This window comes from Lotus japonicus, chromosome 1 (assembly GCF_012489685.1).
Source record: "Lotus japonicus ecotype B-129 chromosome 1, LjGifu_v1.2".
NCBI classification, from domain to species: domain Eukaryota; kingdom Viridiplantae; phylum Streptophyta; class Magnoliopsida; order Fabales; family Fabaceae; genus Lotus; species Lotus japonicus.
In genome coordinates, this window is record NC_080041.1 from 8,318,919 (window position 1) to 8,336,255 (window position 17,337).

Genomic DNA, 17,337 nt, shown 5'->3' on the forward strand with positions numbered 1-17,337 from the left:
GGGGATTTTTCTTTAGACTTTTATAAAATTATTTAATAAAGTAACTATTTTACCCACATTTTTTAAATCTGAGTGATGGACAGTTTAAAATTTAGATATTATTGTTGTCTTGTTTTATTTTCAGTTTGTTTTTATTTACACATCTTAACTTTATTTTTCATTTTAAAGGACTAGAGTGTGTAAATAATAAAAAAGTGTACAAAAACATTTCCCTAGGAAGAATATCTTATATTAGTATTGAATAATATAAAGAAAAGTTAATTCATTTACTTTGAAAGGGACTTTAATCATGTTTTACCATATTGATATTTTTTATTTTTTTAAACAAATAGAACACTAACAACGACAAGTAAGCTAGTGCATCTCGATACAAGACACAAACAAATTGGAGGGTGGGAGCCTCCAAATGCGACGCTGAAATCCTTCTCAAGAGACTTGAAGGGTTAGCATATCCAGTTATTTTCATCCCTAAGGATATGAATGAAAGAAACATCCCAATAGCATTCCAACATGGTTCTTATCCTTCCTATTGCATCTCTACCCAATCTATATACTTTATAAAAGAAAATCGTTATCCACAACATTATAACACATGGCACTCTAAGAATGACTTTCCTCACACCCATCTCTCTGGCAGACAAGTGTCACAGCCAGAGAGATTTTCGCACATTAAATACACACATTAATACACCTATTTAATTATTTTTAATTATACAAATCCATTTACCTCTAATTTGTCACCTAATAAATTAGCACCTATTAAGTGGACTCTCACAAATACAATTCATGCACAGCCCACCAAAAGCCCACAACAATAAAACAATTAAAAGGGTCATATTTGCACAAGAAACACAAAAAACATTCAGAATTGGAAAATTAGTATTAAATGCAACCACAACATTACTATTGTTTTGGCAATCAGATATCTGAATGTTAAATGCTTGACTTTTTCACCCGTGATTCCACGTTTTGCTACTTGACATTTTTCAATCATATTTGAAAATCCCACGTTTTTTCAATCAAATTTCCACAATTCCATGCGGGTCATTCAATATGCTTGACTTTTTTAATTTTGAACGAATAAATGATGGAATCTTGGCCAGATTCTTTTATAAAATATATGATGCAATTAATTTTTAAAATAAATGGTATATCCGTTTTTTTTAAATCACATTTGAAAGAATTTTTTACATTTTAATGCAATGACCATTTGTTTAAGAAAATTCTTTTTCGAATTTCATTGATTAATTCTAAACAGTTTAATTATAACCATTGATTACCATCACTTAATTTAATTATGTATCATTGACAATTTTAAACATTTAATTCGTTGACATATTTAAAAAAATCATAATATAACATTTAATACTCATTACTATTTAAAAAACAGAAAATGTTGTTTTCCTTATTTAACATAAATTTAATTTAATTGAATTGAATTAAAATTATTTTACTACACATCAATACTAGGCCAAAAATTCAAATAGTCATGCAATTAATTATGAGCCAAAATTATGTTATTAACTTTATTTATAATTAATGATTTCTAATTTTAAAGAAATAATTAAGGTGATTAATGATTCTAAAATAATTAATCCAAGTAAGTTTTATTTCCCTCATTACAAAGTCATTAATTTTCGAAAAAGTCAAAATAATTAAACATAATTTGCGTGTGTGGAAAATTAAGAAATAAAGTTGATTATATGTTTGTATAAAACGTTTTTTAGAAATACGGTTGTATGTACTATACTGTACGAACTATGTACTTGAACTAATTAATACATGTATATGTATACACACATCATATAAAAAACTTCCACGGGAAAAAACATTTTACATAAAAAATAATTCAGGTAAACACTAATAGTTTTTGCTAACTCTTTATTACCCTTCGACCCTTATGTCTCATAGCTCTTACCACTTTTGCAACTCTGGGTAACAAATTTTTATCTAATTTAAGTATGTTTTTCACAATCTTAAAAATGTTTTTGACAAAATATTTATGATTAAATATATGAAGTTTTTTTCAAATTTTGCAAGTTGTGTGATACTCATTGTTATTTTGCTTGATTGAATACTCATTTTTGCGATCGTCAATTCATTATTACGTGTCTAAATAATGAAATTAATATTCACCGTGCAACGCACGGGATAAAAACACTAGTACATGTTAATATTAACAGGATTTCAAAGAGAAAAGTATAATTTAAAGTGGATTCACCAGACCATCCATGTATTTCGCCAAAAATGGAAAATAATGCTTAACAATTGATTTGATTAGTCAAGAAATTTCTCTTGAGTTTTGTTACTGCATACCTTCGTTATAAATAGGAATCTCTGTTATTAAAATCATATTCTACTCAATTTTTGATTGTATATATTTTGTTGGTACACCATTATTGAATGAATCAGACTGTCAGGTCTGACTAAGAACTTGGACTTTAGTGGGTTCAATGCTGCATTTTCTTTTTTCCAAGGCTACAATTCCATGCAAGAATTACCATATGATACACCTTAATTTGAAAAAACAAATGTTACAAATCTATATATTAAATGTCAAAAATTTGATTTCCTTATAAAAGATTATTTAATTACTGCTGGTTCGACCACAACATGTGTCAAAATGAATCACCTAAAATTAAGATGATTTCACTTCATATTTAGGCGGCTGCTATTAAAATGAAGGGTTAATGGTCAAATTAGTCCCTGAGTTTGTAATCGAGTCTAATTTTAGCCCCTCTGAGGGAAAATAACGTTTAGTGACGGTCAAAAACAACCAATGATTGTAAAAATGACCGCTAGTAGTGGTTAGAATTTTATTTTACTTTTGGTTAGACTCAATACTCAAATATTTATTTATTATACATTTCTTGTATTGAGAATGAAACAATAATTATTTTATTTAAGATCTCACTTTTTGAAGGTAGTGAGCTAAGACATTGTCTCGTTTGGAAACACAGCTTAATTAAGTGCTTCTGATCATAAGCGCTTATGTCATAAGCGCTTATTCGTAAGCTATTTTAAAAATTTAATTAAAAAAATCGAAAATAAATTATATATAAGCATAAGCCTTTTTTCATAAGCTATAAACTTATGAAAATTTTATGGGAGGTCATAAGCTGTTTGCAGAATAGCTTATGAAAATTTTATGGGAGGTCATAAGCTGTTTGCATAAGCTCTCTCAAACACTGACATAAGAGCTTCTTGCTGGGGTGTTGTTTTGTTAAGATTTCATGTCATGTAGAACGGTTAACCGGGAATCTTGTTAGATCCCTTGGAGATGCTCTAGTGGTGGGGCAAAACGACACCCCTGCCACATGCTGGCAGAACCAGCGTCTGAAATGTTTCCACCTCGTGCACCAATCATTTGACAAAATGGATAAGACTTTTGAAGTGTACTTCTGTTGTCTGAAACCTGCAAAACAAGCTAGCAACTATGGAGACGAAGAAGGAGAACGGTGACAGTGGAACACCACCAACAAGTTTGGTTTTTGGTGTTAATGGTGAGAGCTTTGAGCTCTCCAACGTCGACCCATCAACCACTTTGCTCCAATTCTTGCGTACACAAACCCGATTCAAGAGTGTCAAACTAGGCTGTGGTGAAGGTATTTCAAAAAATGTCTCAATAAGCTTCATACTGAAACATTCCAAGTGCCTATTTTCACGTTTGAGGCATTGGAACATGTGATCTCAAATTTCAATGCCCCAGACGGACTTCCAAACTGAAAACCAAACACAGCTTAAATGATTGTCTATAATAAGATCTAAGAAGAAGAATTTTTTTTTTGTTAAGATCATTTTCTTAAATTTTCTCTTAACTAGTTACTTGATGTATTCACTTTTGACATGGTTGATTTCAGGTGGTTGTGGAGCTTGCTTAGTTTTAATCTCAAAATATGATCATGTGCTTGACAAAGTTGAGGACTTTACAGCAAATTCTTGCCTCACACTACTTTGCAGCATTCATGGGTGTTCAATCACAACAAGTGAAGGCATTGGGAATACTAAAGAGGGATTCCACCCAATTCATGAAAGAATTGCAGGATTTCATGCCACTCAGTGTGGCTTCTGTACTCCTGGAATGTGTGTTTCACTCCTTGGGACTCTTGTGAATGCTGAGAAGACTGATCGTCCGGAACCGCCTCCTGGTTTCTCGAAAGTGACTGCTTCTGAGGCAGAAATGTCTGTTGCGGGGCACCTATGTCGCTGTACCGGGTATAGGCCCATTGCTGATGCCTGCAAAAGCTTTGCAGCTGATGTTGATATGGAGGATTTGGGGCTCAACTCTTTCTGGAGAAAGGGAGAGAGCAAGGACATTAAGCTTAGTAGGTTGCCTCAATATGACAGCAAGCATAAGAATGTTAGCTTTCCTATGTTTTTGAAGGAAATCAAGCATGATGTGTTCATGGCTTCTGAGGAACACAGTTGGCAAAGACCTACTAGTCTAGAGGAGCTTCAGAAATTATTGGAATTAAACCAAGCCAATGGAACTTGTGCAAAACTTGTTGTTGGTAACACTGGTATGGGATATTACAAAGATACAGAACATGACAAGTATATTGATCTAACGGGTGTTTCTGAACTCTCAAAGATCCAAAAGGATGGATCTGGGATTGAAATTGGAGCAGCAGTGGTAATATCTAAAGCTATTGAAGTACTAAAGCAAGAGAGCAAAAGTGACTTTACCTCAGATTTTGTAATGATACTTGGAAAGATCGCAGACCATATGAGCAAAGTTGCCACTGGGTTTATTCGAAACACTGGCAGTGTTGGTGGCAATTTAGTGATGGCACAAAGGAATCATTTTCCTTCAGATATCGCTACAATACTTCTTGCTGCGGGCTCAATGGTTCACATAATGTCTGGTTCACAATTTGAATGGCTTGCACTGGAGGAATTTCTGGAAAGGTCACCGTTAGGTTTGGACAGTGTGCTTTTAAACATAAAAATTCCTAGTTTGGAATTCAATAAAAGTGAATCTTCAGAACCAAGAAGTAGATTCCTCTTTGAGACTTACCGAGCATCTCCTCGGCCCCTTGGATTTGCCCTTTCCTACTTAAATGCTGCTTTCCTGGTTGAGGTGTCCCCATGTGAGGACACTGGCGGAACCATGATTAATACTTGTAGGTTGTCTTTTGGTGGTTTTGGGAATAAGCACGCAACCAGATCAAAAAATGTTGAGGAAGTTTTAGCTGGAAAGCTGTTAAGTGTTAGCATTCTGTATGATGCTGTCAACTTGCTTACAGCTACTATTGTACCTAAAGATGAAACCTCAAAAACTGCTTATATTTCAAGTTTGGCAGCTTGTTTTCTTTTTCAGTTCTTTAATTCACTGATTGACAGTACTGCCAGACTAGCCAACAATGGTAATTTAAATGGATACACTAATTTACCTTCTGTGAAAGCTTTTAAATTAAAAGAGAATCAGAAACAGGTTCATCATGACACATTTCCAACTTTACAGTCATCTGGAAAGCAAGTCATTGAAGCTGGCAGTGAGTATCATCCCATTGGTGAGCCAATCGTCAAATCTGGGGCTGCACTCCAAGCTTCAGGTTTGTTTATCATCATGTTTTGAATTAAGATACAGACATTTTCCTTTCCTTTCATTTGATTGACATTTCAAACTTGTAAACTTCAATTTTTATCCATATTTTGCATCCTATTGTCTTTGGTTAATGGTTACCATCTAAACTATTAACAAAGATAAACAATTCAGACTTACATATTGATTGACTTGGCTCAAATATTTTATGTCGCTGATTTCCATCTAGCTGCAGTTGTGATAAGTGCGATTGAAATTAATATCTTAGTTTCAAAGTTCTAGAGTACTCTTTGTCTGCCATTGTGACTCTATCCTGTTTTGATGCCTTTCAATTATTACTTTTCTTATTTGATTATTTTAATATCTGTTGAGTAACATGTACATATTTATGAATGAATTTTATATAGGTGAGGCTGTGTTTGTGGATGACATTCCATCACCAACAAATTGCCTACATGGAGCATATATTTATAGTGAAAAACCTTTAGCAAGGATAAAGAGCATTAAACTCAGTTCTGAATTGCAACTGGATGGAGTGAGGGATGTCATTTCAAGTAAAGATATTCCTGATGGTGGGGAGAACATTGGATCGAAGAGTAGTTTAGGTAATGAACCTTTATTTGCTGACGATATTGCTAAATGTGTTGGTGATCGTCTAGCCTTTGTGGTGAGTGCTTAAGTCCCTCATTTTTATTCAGAAAAAATATAAGCTTATGTTCCATTTCTTTGGAGATTGATACATGAAACACTTCCATTTAGTCATTGAATGGCTTCTTTAGGTTGCAGACACTCAGAAACTTGCAGATATTGCTGCAAACTCTGCTATGGTTGATTACAGTATTGAAAATCTTGAACCACCCATCCTATCGGTGGAGGAAGCTGTAGAAAGATCTAGCGTTGTACAAGTTCCTCCTTATCTCTATCCAAAACAAGTTGGTGATGTATCAAAAGGAATGGCTGAAGCAGATCGCAAGATTCTTTCGGCAGAGGTACAAGCATGAAATAAGTTTCTTTTTTCCCCTTTGTTTCTCCTCTTTCACTCCTGTGCATCTTTGTGGCCATCTATCTAACTTGGTTCCTGATGTCATGTTTTAGTTTGTTTCTGAATAATGAATATTGATGGTTATATTGATCAAACATATTCAATGTTATCATCAATCCAATTCATTGTAAAAATGAAATACAGATGAAGCTTGGATCTCAGTACTATTTCTATATGGAGACGCAAACTGCACTTGCTGTACCGGATGAAGACAGTTGCATTACGATTTACAGTTCAAGTCAAAGCCCTGAGGGTGTACATTCTACAGTCGCCAGATGCTTAGGTATTCCCGAAAATAATGTTCGTGTAATTACGAGAAGGGTTGGGGGAGGTTTTGGAGGAAAGAGTGCGAAGTCCTCAGCTGTAAGTTTCTAGTTGTGTTTTTTTTGGCAATTCCCTCATTATTATCAGACCTCTATCACTTTTTCATTATAACTAACTGACAAATATTATGGTGGAGACATTAACCTTTGAATTTTCTGTAGTTTGGAAAGTCACTTGTAAACTGAACTTATTGTCATGTCATTGCTTTTATTCTTTATAATACTCGGCAATATGAGCAATTTGGTTCTGTGGTAGTGAATGAAATTTAAAAATGATTATTACTCAAGAATGGTGCTAAGAACCTTGAGAGAACCACACCACAAAAGCTAGCTGAAGTAGTTGGAGAGTCCAAGACGTTATAAACCCCACATTAGAATCCCATACTTCCAATGTGGGATTCAAGGCCCATACCTTGCAATTGGGTTCCTAAAAGATGGCAATGAAACTACTATCGTTACTGGTATTTGGGAGTCTTGAGCTCTCCCCAAATATCCCTGATTACAATCTAGATACCCTTCTCTTTTCCCTCTTCATCCTTTTTATAGTCTATCACCTCTCGGTCTCTAATTATCTCCCTAGTGGGCCAAAAGGCTCTTACATGAGGGGGTGTTGTTTCTTTACCAATAGTTTGAACTTTTGGGATAGGTGCTTCATGTTAGACCTAAGGGTGGACTGATGAGGGATGGGGGGAAGTGGAAAGGATCCTGGTGACATGTAGTGTAACTTTCTGATAGGTACCTACACTGAAGAGGAAACAGAAAAGTGAACTTATTAAAGAATGATATGAATTTCCACGCTATTTGATAGAACCTAGCCTCTCCCAAGTCCCAATTACAATGATCCCAAAGATGATATTCCTATCCATTTCTCACTTATTTATGATATTCCCCCTCTCACTCCCTAACTAACTCTCTCAACTATCTAACTAACTATGAGTACCTATCACTTTCATATACTATCAAATCTGTTTTTTAGGGCTCGATCCTAGAGATCATGTATTTTTTCATAACCCTAAGGCTTTTGTTAAATGATGAAGAAACAGACATCACCAAATAGGCTAAAGTAATTTTCTGTTAAAACTCACATCTAATCACCGAAAGTTGTAGCAAGTATACGTGTAGGCTTATTTAAATTCTGATCCTCTACCTATTATATTTGTACTGAAGGATTTTATCACCATATTGCCCTAGATAGATACAATGTTTACCATTAGTTTTGTTGGCTATTTCTTACGCTGATGCCAGTGAGCGATTGGTTGATTACAGAAACATGGAGAGTAACGGCTTAAATCAGATTTGGCCACATACTGTTTAAGCATCCGTATCAATAGCTTCTTTCCAGTACTTAGCAATTCTTCATTAGTTTAGCATAATGTTGCATTGCAGCATAAATTGGTTTTATCATTTTCATTAATTTCTTGTTTAAAAAATATACTTTAAACCATTAATTATACATGTAGGTATGTATGAAAATACAAATTTATCATGTCATGTCATTTACAGGTTGCTACATCTTGTGCACTCGCGGCACACAAATTAGGGCGACCTGTCCGGATGTATCAGAATCGAAAGACAGATATGATAATGGCTGGAGGAAGGCATCCCATGAAGATAACATACAATGTTGGGTTTAAGAATGATGGGAAGATCACTGCATTAGAACTTGAGATATTGGTCAATGCAGGGATTTTTCCGAGCTTTAGTGCAGTAATGCCACTCAAGATAGTTGGTGCACTTAAAAAGTATGACTGGGGTGCTCTCTCTTTTGATATAAAGATATGCAGAACAAATCATCCAACTAGATATGCCATGAGGGCCCCTGGCGATTTACAGGGATCATTCATTGCAGAAGCTGTAATAGAAAATGTTGCAGCTACACTTTCAATGGATGTAGATTCTATCAGAAGCATTAATCTTCACACGTACACAAGTCTTAAAGCTTTCTATCCGGACTCTTTTGGTGAACCTCTTGAGTATACCATGCCTTCAATATGGAATAAGTTAGCTGTTTCTGCAAACTATGAGCTGAGAGCAGAAATGGTGAAAGAGTTTAACAGGATTAACACTTGGAAGAAAAGGGGAATATCTCGAGTGCCAGTTTTGTATGAGCTGACTCCAAGACCAACTCCAGGAAAAGTTAGTATTTTGTCAGATGGGTCTGCTGTTGTTGAAGTTGGAGGAATTGAACTGGGTCAGGGTCTCTGGACAAAGGTGAAACAGATGGCTGCATTTGGCCTCAGTGCAATTCAATGTGATGGAACTGAAGAGCTCTTGGATAAAGTGCGTGTTGTACAATCTGATACCGTGAGCTTGATTCAAGGGGGTTTAACTGCAGGGAGCACTACATCTGAGTCAAGCTGTGAAGCAGTTAGGCTTAGCTGCAATATCTTGGTTGAGAGGTTAAAACCTCTCAAGGAAAAGTTACAGGAGGAAATGGGTTCTGTCAAATGGGAGACCCTTATTCTTCAGGTAAATACTATAAAATAAGAGAGTTTTATGTTAAAAATTGATAGACTCTAATCATGAGGAAGAAGATATTGTTTGTTTAGCTGCATTAGCCTTAGTTAAGACTCCATGGTTTTTTATTTTCTTCATGTGTAACTGTTGATATCTTTAGGGAGATTTTTAGCATATGTTTTGTTGTTATTTGAAACTTCTAGTGTTGGTAATAAACCGAATTAATTCTTCAACAATCAACGGCAAACGTTCTGTTCATCACTTTGCTTTAGATTATATATTATTAAAGATTATTGTCAAAACCAGCTCTGTTCATGATCTTGAAAGTAACTTAATGTAAATGATACTCTAATTGTTTCTTATTTATGATTCCTTAGGGACAAATGAGTTATTTTTAAATTTCATTGCTTGTGCTGAAAATTTTAGGAACTTGTGTTTTTGAATTCATATTGATGCATGTATCTTGTACATAATCATTTCCCCGTGAGTGGGCGTAAGCCCGCCTTGTAACAAAAAAAAAAACATATCCCCGTGAGATTCAATATCTCAAGCTCTGTTATGGTCTTTTTAGTGTTTTTAAGATTGCACTTAGTATGCTTACATTTTCTTGGAAAATAATTATCCAATTTTAATTATGAAAATTTTCTAGGGATAAACTCTAGCAATGAAGCTGAGAGAAAATTTATTCAATTTCAACCAAAAACATTTAATTACCATATTATTGACAAAGCAACATTTTATCAATTTACAGGCATCAATGCAAGCTGTGAATTTATCAGCATCTTCCTTTTATGTACCCAGTAAGAATTCCAATAAGTACCTTAACTATGGTGCTGCAGTAAGTGAGGTAAGTTTGTTCTTATGAAAACCCCTAATCAATGTGGAATTTTCTCAAGTTCATTGGTAGTTGTTTCACTTGAATGTTTAGTACTTATGTCATATTGTCACACAAGCTGTATTACTGAAGTAATTGATCCTGATCATTATACACTGTTACTCTAATGGAAATTATCTCTCAGGTGGAAATAGATCTTCTGACTGGAGAAACTAGATTTTTGCAAACAGATATTATCTATGATTGTGGAATGAGTTTGAACCCTGCTGTGGATTTAGGACAGGTAAGCTATACATGTATATAAATATATATTGCCATGCAAGCTCAGAACTTGTATCTGAGGACCAACTCAACCCAGGAGTTTAAGCTTTTAGTTGGAAGTAGTTTTGTTGACATGGCCTCTTATGTAAAACTCTTTGCACTTGAGCCCAGGCACACCATGCCTTATGTTGAAAATTTAATTTGGTTCTAAAACCATGGTATCCCTCTGTCAAAAAAAAAACCTTGATATCATTTTGTGAATTAACTCAATTTAGAACTTCAAGCTTTTAGTTGAATGCTCATGACTTATGATCTCTGACAACAATTTTTCAATTATTCCACTATCACTTCTATAAGCCTGATCCTTTACATTCTATTGTTTAGTGGCAAAAGATTTAAGTTTTTTAAAGAAAAATGTGAAATGATCCTGGGATGGACTGGTTCAGTGTGTTACCCTGAAGTTGTCAGCTTAAGTTACCAAATCTGAAAAACTCCTTTGATAACAATATAATTGTACCTTGCAGATTGAAGGATGTTTTATCCAGGGGTTGGGTTTTTTCATGCTTGAAGAATATGAAACAAATCTTGATGGTTTGGTATTGGCAGACGGCACTTGGAACTATAAAGTCCCTACAATAGATACTATTCCTCAACAGTTTAATGTTGGAGTTCTCAACAGTAAGCATAACAAGAAACGTGTTCTCTCTTCAAAAGGTATACCCTGGGAGTTCTCAAAATTTTAAACTATGTCTGCATATTTGTCCACCCCCCCCCCCCCTCCCCCTGAATTAAAACATGGAGTTTTATGCATTCTCTTTCGTTAATTCATGATAGGTTTAATGAATGGTTTGACTTGATGCAATCAAATACAACCTAAATAGAACATGAAATCATATTGAGATGGAAAATGATTCGTAGACATCTGCATAGTTTAGATACCCAATAGACACCTAGAGTGAGAAAGAAAGAGGAGAAAAGTAATTGATGTGATATATGATGGATGTGATAAGAAGAGAGAGATGGGGAGCAAAATGGGATTTCTTCGCTGTTTAAGATAGAATGAACCAGAAAGTATGATAAAATATGTTTACCTATTATTGAGTGAACCAACTAGATTCTGTTGCTGCTTAATTAATAGTTGGTTAGTCAGGTTCCCACAGGTCACAATTGTAAGATGCATTATTTGAATTGAATTACTTTATTACCATAATAATTCAATATTTAGCTCTAATATTTTCTGCATATGCTATTACTGTCTCAAACTTTAATAAGAAACCCTATTTAAGCTTTTGCATACCGTCGTACCGATATAATTGTCAATTTATCACAATAAATATGTAATTAACAAGTTACTGAATCAGGAGATATTTGGTAGTGAAGGTACCATAGTGTAAGGGAATCAGTTATTATTATTGTTTCCTTTCATATGTTGTATATATTAGGAATAAGAGTTGGAATCTTAATTGTACATAATTAGACTTCCTAATTTTATTGTATAAATTAGGGATTGGAATATTTGCCTATGAAAGCTGTAAATGACTGTGTATTATATATAGAGCAAATGAGAATCAAAAGGGCAACTAGCCAAGATTTATTGACAGTATATAGACCAACTTAGTAGATCTGCCTTCACATAGTCAAGTTGCTGGATTTAAGATTCCAGTTTCTTACCTGGAAGAAATCAAATGTTAACACTAATTTCATTATTACTTTATACTCTTTTGTTAGTGTGTCTATGAAAAAAATGGTTCCATGTAATAAGCTTGTGTGATAATGTAGAGTGTAGACTGGTTATGGAGTATAATATAGACTGATTATGGGATGTAATACCTCCATAAAAATCTTAAATGAAAAAATTTGAAATTATGATGCTGCAGCTTCTGGTGAACCACCCCTGCTTCTAGCAGCTGCTGTTCACTGTGCCACTAGAGCAGCTGCCAAAGAGGCCAGGAAACAGCTTCTGTCATGGAGCAACTTAGATGGACCAGATTCCAAATTTCAGTTGGAGGTCCCTGCAACCATGCCTGTGCTAAAGGAACTTATTGGACTGGACATTGTAGAAAGGTACTTGAAATGGAAAATGGATAAGAAGTAAAGGAGCTCATTACCCTGAAGAATAAATGGTAGCAACAAGTTATTGATCTTTCCAATATTTTTATCATGGTCTGTATTTCATATGTATCATATTTTTGTGTGTACATAGAAGGAATAAGCTCAGGTTTCTTAGTGAAACATGTAAGAAATCATGTAAGAAATCTCATAATAAAATATGTTAGAAAAAGAGTTTGTCAAACAATGTAATTTATCAGAGGATTTCTTTACGAGTGACCATCAGAAGTGGATTATTTTATTGTTCGTAATGCTGACTTCGGTAGATATTTCAATACACTTTTGGTATATGCTGAGAGAAGGTGAAGGAGGAAGCAGTAGGTGAAGTTTTTAAATTAAAGATTGAATCAGCACCCTCATTCCTCATTTAAAAATGAATCTATGATTATTTTGATTTAAATTATACTAATTTAAATTAATTATTTTAATATACTTATTTTTTTGATTTTTAAGTATATTAAAAAAATAAGTAAATATATGAGTATATTAATTATTTTAGTATACTTATTTAAATGAATATACTAATTAATTATTTTAATATACTTATTTTGAATCTGAATATATAAACTATTTCTTTTTCAAATTCTATTGAGTTCAATTTAAACGAATACTCCTAGATACATATTTATTTTAATATCAAATATATAAAATATTTCTTATTTAAATTCTAATTGATTTACATTGATTATTTATGATTGTAAAAGTATATTCTAATCTAATTTAATTTTAATTTGAAAATATATTTATTTTAAAATTAAATATATTGACTATTTATGATTTAAACTGATCAAAACTAATTAGAATTATTTCTAAATTTATAGATTATTTCTCATTTAAAAATGAATATATATGACTATTTTTATTTAAATTATTATTCATCTCAAAATATACTTATTTTGGAAGGAAATATATGTGATTTCTGATCTAATTATATATCCGTTATAACATCAAGAGAAATTGAATAATCATAAAATAGAAATCAAGTCAATCAATAACAACAAATACCAGATTGAAACAATTTCAATCCAATGCCATTTTTTTTACAAGAGGAAGGCAATTCAATGGCATTTATTCTCCTCAAAAGTGGAAAATAATATAAAATTGTGCATAATTTTGACGTTAAATGCTAAAAAAATTATATATAATACGCAAATTATAATAATTAAAGATAATGTCATATCAACCAAGAAGAATATTCAAACAAAATCAGAGTCATATACATGTGATTTTTGAATCATGGAGAGGATGGATTCATTCCTAAATTAAGAACTCAACCAAATCAAGTTCAAAACGTAAATGAAATCATAATCAAATCCATAGGATGTGTTCCTACATTTATCACCTATAAAAAGAGGCGATACTATATGATCATTAGGTCTTTTCTATTAGACAAAAAAATTGTAAAAATGATCAATATACTGTTCTTACTCTGTTGTTTGGTGACTAGCAGTACTAGTCAAAGAGCTGATGGCATGCAAGGATGGCAAGAAAACTTGACTCCTGTTAAGAGTATCCAGGTTCAAATAGCCTATGCTTTTTTTTGTTTTGTTATATTTGATCTTGTTTTGTGGTTTAATAATTGTGTTTTTTTTTCGTATCAATAGAAAGAGTTTGGACATGTCGTTGATTGCATTGATATTAATAAGCAACCGGCATTTAACCATCATTTACTAAAAAATCATAAGCTGCAGGTAAATACGCGCCCTCTACTCCAATAACCTAAAATGTGGTGATTTTTTAGTCTTGTTTCTTAGGTTACCGTTCTTCTTTTCTTTCTTTAATTGTAGGAAAAACCTAGCAATCAAAAAGTGATTGAAAAATCCAATTTGAGGAATTCATTATTTGGGCTTGAGACCCCATGTCCAAAAGGAACGGTTCCAATTCGGAGGAACACAAAAAATGACCTTATTCAAGCTAAATCATTATTAAATAATGATATCTTGGCATCAGCACCGACACCGACACCACAAGACCTGGGCAAGGGTGATCATGTAAGTTTTCAAATTTTTATTTTATTACTGAAATTAAATTGCACCCATGCAATGATTCGATTTTAAAATATTTATGTAAATTTATTGAATTAATAGGTTGCAGAAGTACATCTCAAACCTCAAAGAACATACTATGGAGTTAATGGAGTTGTTAGCATTTGGAATCCAGAAGTTGAAAAGGATCAGTCAAGTGCTGCTCTTGTGTGGGTTAGACATGGAGATAATGAAATTGCTGTTGGGTGGCATGTGAGTTTATTTTGATTTATTTATCAACATAGAAAATTTGTATATGTGCATGTAATTTTTTTTTGAAACAGTCTTGTTAAATTTAACTTCCACACATTGGTATCAGGTAGCTCCACAATTATACAATGGTGATTTTGGAACTCATTTTTTCACACAATGGACGGTAGGAATTTTTTTTAATTTTTCTTTATGCTAATAGTTACTACAATTTTGTGTTTGAATATTTTGCTTTGTTTCTTTTAATTAAGGAAAAAAATTAATTTAGAGATCAATTCTTACAAAATTTCACATCTTATTATAACATCATGACAGGTGGACAGTTACAATAAGACTGTGTGCTACAATTTATTATGTCGGGGCTATGTTCAGATTGACAGAAGATATTATCTTGGTGCACGTTTCGTTAATACATCTCTCTTGGAAGGAGAAATTTATGAGGTTCAATTTGGAATATACCAGGTAATGATTATTATTATTATCAATAATTATTTATACAATACATACAAGATCAAACTTATTAATTTTTTCTCAAAATAAAAACTTATTAATTTTCTAGCCATAAATTACTAAGAAAAGTATACAGTTTAATTTATATGTGACTTTTTAAGTAATATCATATATACTTGATTCCATTAAGAAATATCTTGAATTTGAGTCTACTTATATATATTTACTGAATTTGTATATGTATTCAGGATTCGGTTTCCAAGAATTGGTGGTTGAATGTGGATAATACAGATATTGGATATTTTCCAGCAGATTTATTCACTAACATGACATCAGCACAACAAGTGGGATGGGGCGGTAGAACAACAACTACTCAGGGTACTTCCAGTCCTCCAATGGGATCTGGGAGGTTTCCGGATAAGCACTTACATAGTTCATGTCATTTTAGGTATGTTACATTTAAAAATGAAGCTCGACAAAACCAAGAACCAGACACAAATTTGGCACAGGCATTCACTGACAAATCTGATTGTTATGGTGCTCAATTCTTTGGATATCAGAAAGATACAGGATCTATTCTTGAATTTGGAGGACCTGGGGGCCAATGTAGGGGCGTATCTATGGAGGGACAAGCATGGGTCACAACCCCTCCAATAATTTTATTTCTTTTACCAATTATATATCTTTTTATTTAGAATTTTTTTGTCCGGCCTCCAATAATTTTTGTTAATTTTCTAAATTTTAAATATGCTTATTATATTCATCTTGTCCATTCATATTTTCCAAAAAATCTTGTCCATTCATTGTTTTCCAATGTAAATTTTTTTTTGCCCATTTACTTCGACTAATACTTATTTAACAAAGTCTCCTTATGGTCAACCTAGTAAAAAAAAGAGTGTTGATAAAATTTAGAGACTAGGGGAATGTAAAGTTAAGATGTTGTCTTCTTCTTTCATGTGTAACTGGTGCGTGTTCGTCGAGTGAAGAAATCTTGGTTGCAGATAAGGAATGATTTGGTGCGTGTTAATAGAGGAGATCTTTGATTCCTTGATTCCCCATTGATAGAGGTTGTGCGATCCATCTATTATAAATTTAGGCTTAAATAAGTTTTTGGTCCCTAACCTTTACCAAATGCTTGGTTTTCGTCCCTCGCCGGAGTAAAGGTGGGTTTTAGTCCCTAACATTTGCCACAAGATTTGGTTTTGGTCCCTCCGGAGCTCTGGGTCAACGCCGGAGCTCCGGTGGCCCATGTGGCATGACCACGTGGGATTAGTGAGCTGACGTGGAATTTCTTTTTCTTTTTCATTTAAAATATTATTAATTTTAAAAAACGAAAATGTTTAAAATTCTAAAAAATAAAAAAAAAACTTAATTTATTTAACTTTAATCCTTCTTCATCATCTTCAACCATCATCTTCACCATCTGCTTAAAAAATCACCTACACCATCTTCATCCACCATCTTCAACAAAACCCAGAAAATAAATTCTAATCCTCAAAAGTTAAAACTCAAATCTTTATTATAGTGCATCAAATTGATACCTTTTTTTTGAAATATCAAAATTTCATTAAGAAAGGTCCAAGACCACATTACACAGCATCATACTAAGTTATCTAATAAATCCAAAAGCATAGCAGCTAAAAGAGTCCCCTAACGAGCATCGCCTCAAAAACCCAAGAAAAGATACCAAATCTCACAATGTCCTCTGTAATGAGCAAACAACCAGATTCACTGAAAAAAGCCAAGAGTCTCAAATTTAATGTTGGAAAATCTTGCAAATTTAGAGAGAGGAATGGAAAAGAGTGGGTGGTGGGGGATCAAAACCAGCAAACCCAAATTGAAAAAGCAAACCCAGAAACCCAAATGAAGAACCCAGATGAAGAACCCAGCAAATCCAGATGAAGAAAACCCAGAAACCCAAATGAAGAACCCAGCAAATCATTTTAACCAGCAAACCTAGAAACCCAAGAACTACCAAAACCCCAACTTAGAAAACCCAGATCGGGAGAGGGAGAGTGAAGAAAAATGGCACTGATTTCCTTCAACAACCACAACCGAAATTCAGAAAGATTAAGAACATA

General features: G+C 33.4%; 2 protein-coding genes across 2 annotated transcripts; both read left to right on the forward strand.

Moving 5' to 3' along the window:
• The first annotated feature begins 3,334 nt into the window (after positions 1–3,334).
• Positions 3,335–12,813, forward strand: LOC130733412 (indole-3-acetaldehyde oxidase-like). Its single transcript, XM_057585570.1, has 10 exons — positions 3,335–3,605; positions 3,861–5,555; positions 5,953–6,212; positions 6,325–6,534; positions 6,732–6,950; positions 8,414–9,379; positions 10,119–10,214; positions 10,387–10,485; positions 10,988–11,177; positions 12,341–12,813. The coding sequence occupies exons 1-10, from the start codon at positions 3,437–3,439 to the stop codon at positions 12,556–12,558; spliced, it is 4,122 nt and encodes a 1,373-aa protein (XP_057441553.1). The 5' UTR covers positions 3,335–3,436; the 3' UTR covers positions 12,559–12,813.
• Positions 12,814–13,978: 1,165 nt separating this feature from the next.
• Positions 13,979–14,824, forward strand: LOC130715327 (uncharacterized). Its single transcript, XM_057565445.1, has 4 exons — positions 13,979–14,089; positions 14,177–14,263; positions 14,360–14,563; positions 14,660–14,824. The coding sequence occupies exons 1-4, from the start codon at positions 13,979–13,981 to the stop codon at positions 14,822–14,824; spliced, it is 567 nt and encodes a 188-aa protein (XP_057421428.1).
• Positions 14,825–17,337: the final 2,513 nt, after the last annotated feature.

What these genes read in the sequence shown, in the direction of transcription:
- LOC130733412 (XM_057585570.1), top strand. Translation starts at nt 3,437, where the DNA reads ATGGAGACGAAGAAGGAGAACGGTGACAGTGGAACACCACCAACAAGT. An exon ending in GCAAGATTCTTTCGGCAGAG is followed by an intron (nt 6,535 to 6,731) that starts GTACAAGCATGA and finishes AATGAAATACAG; the next exon opens with ATGAAGCTTGGATCTCAGTA. An exon ending in GGGAGACCCTTATTCTTCAG is followed by an intron (nt 9,380 to 10,118) that starts GTAAATACTATA and finishes ATCAATTTACAG; the next exon opens with GCATCAATGCAAGCTGTGAA.
- LOC130715327 (XM_057565445.1), top strand. Translation starts at nt 13,979, where the DNA reads ATGATCAATATACTGTTCTTACTCTGTTGTTTGGTGACTAGCAGTACT. An exon ending in TAAAAAATCATAAGCTGCAG is followed by an intron (nt 14,264 to 14,359) that starts GTAAATACGCGC and finishes CTTTAATTGTAG; the next exon opens with GAAAAACCTAGCAATCAAAA. An exon ending in ACCTGGGCAAGGGTGATCAT is followed by an intron (nt 14,564 to 14,659) that starts GTAAGTTTTCAA and finishes TTGAATTAATAG; the next exon opens with GTTGCAGAAGTACATCTCAA.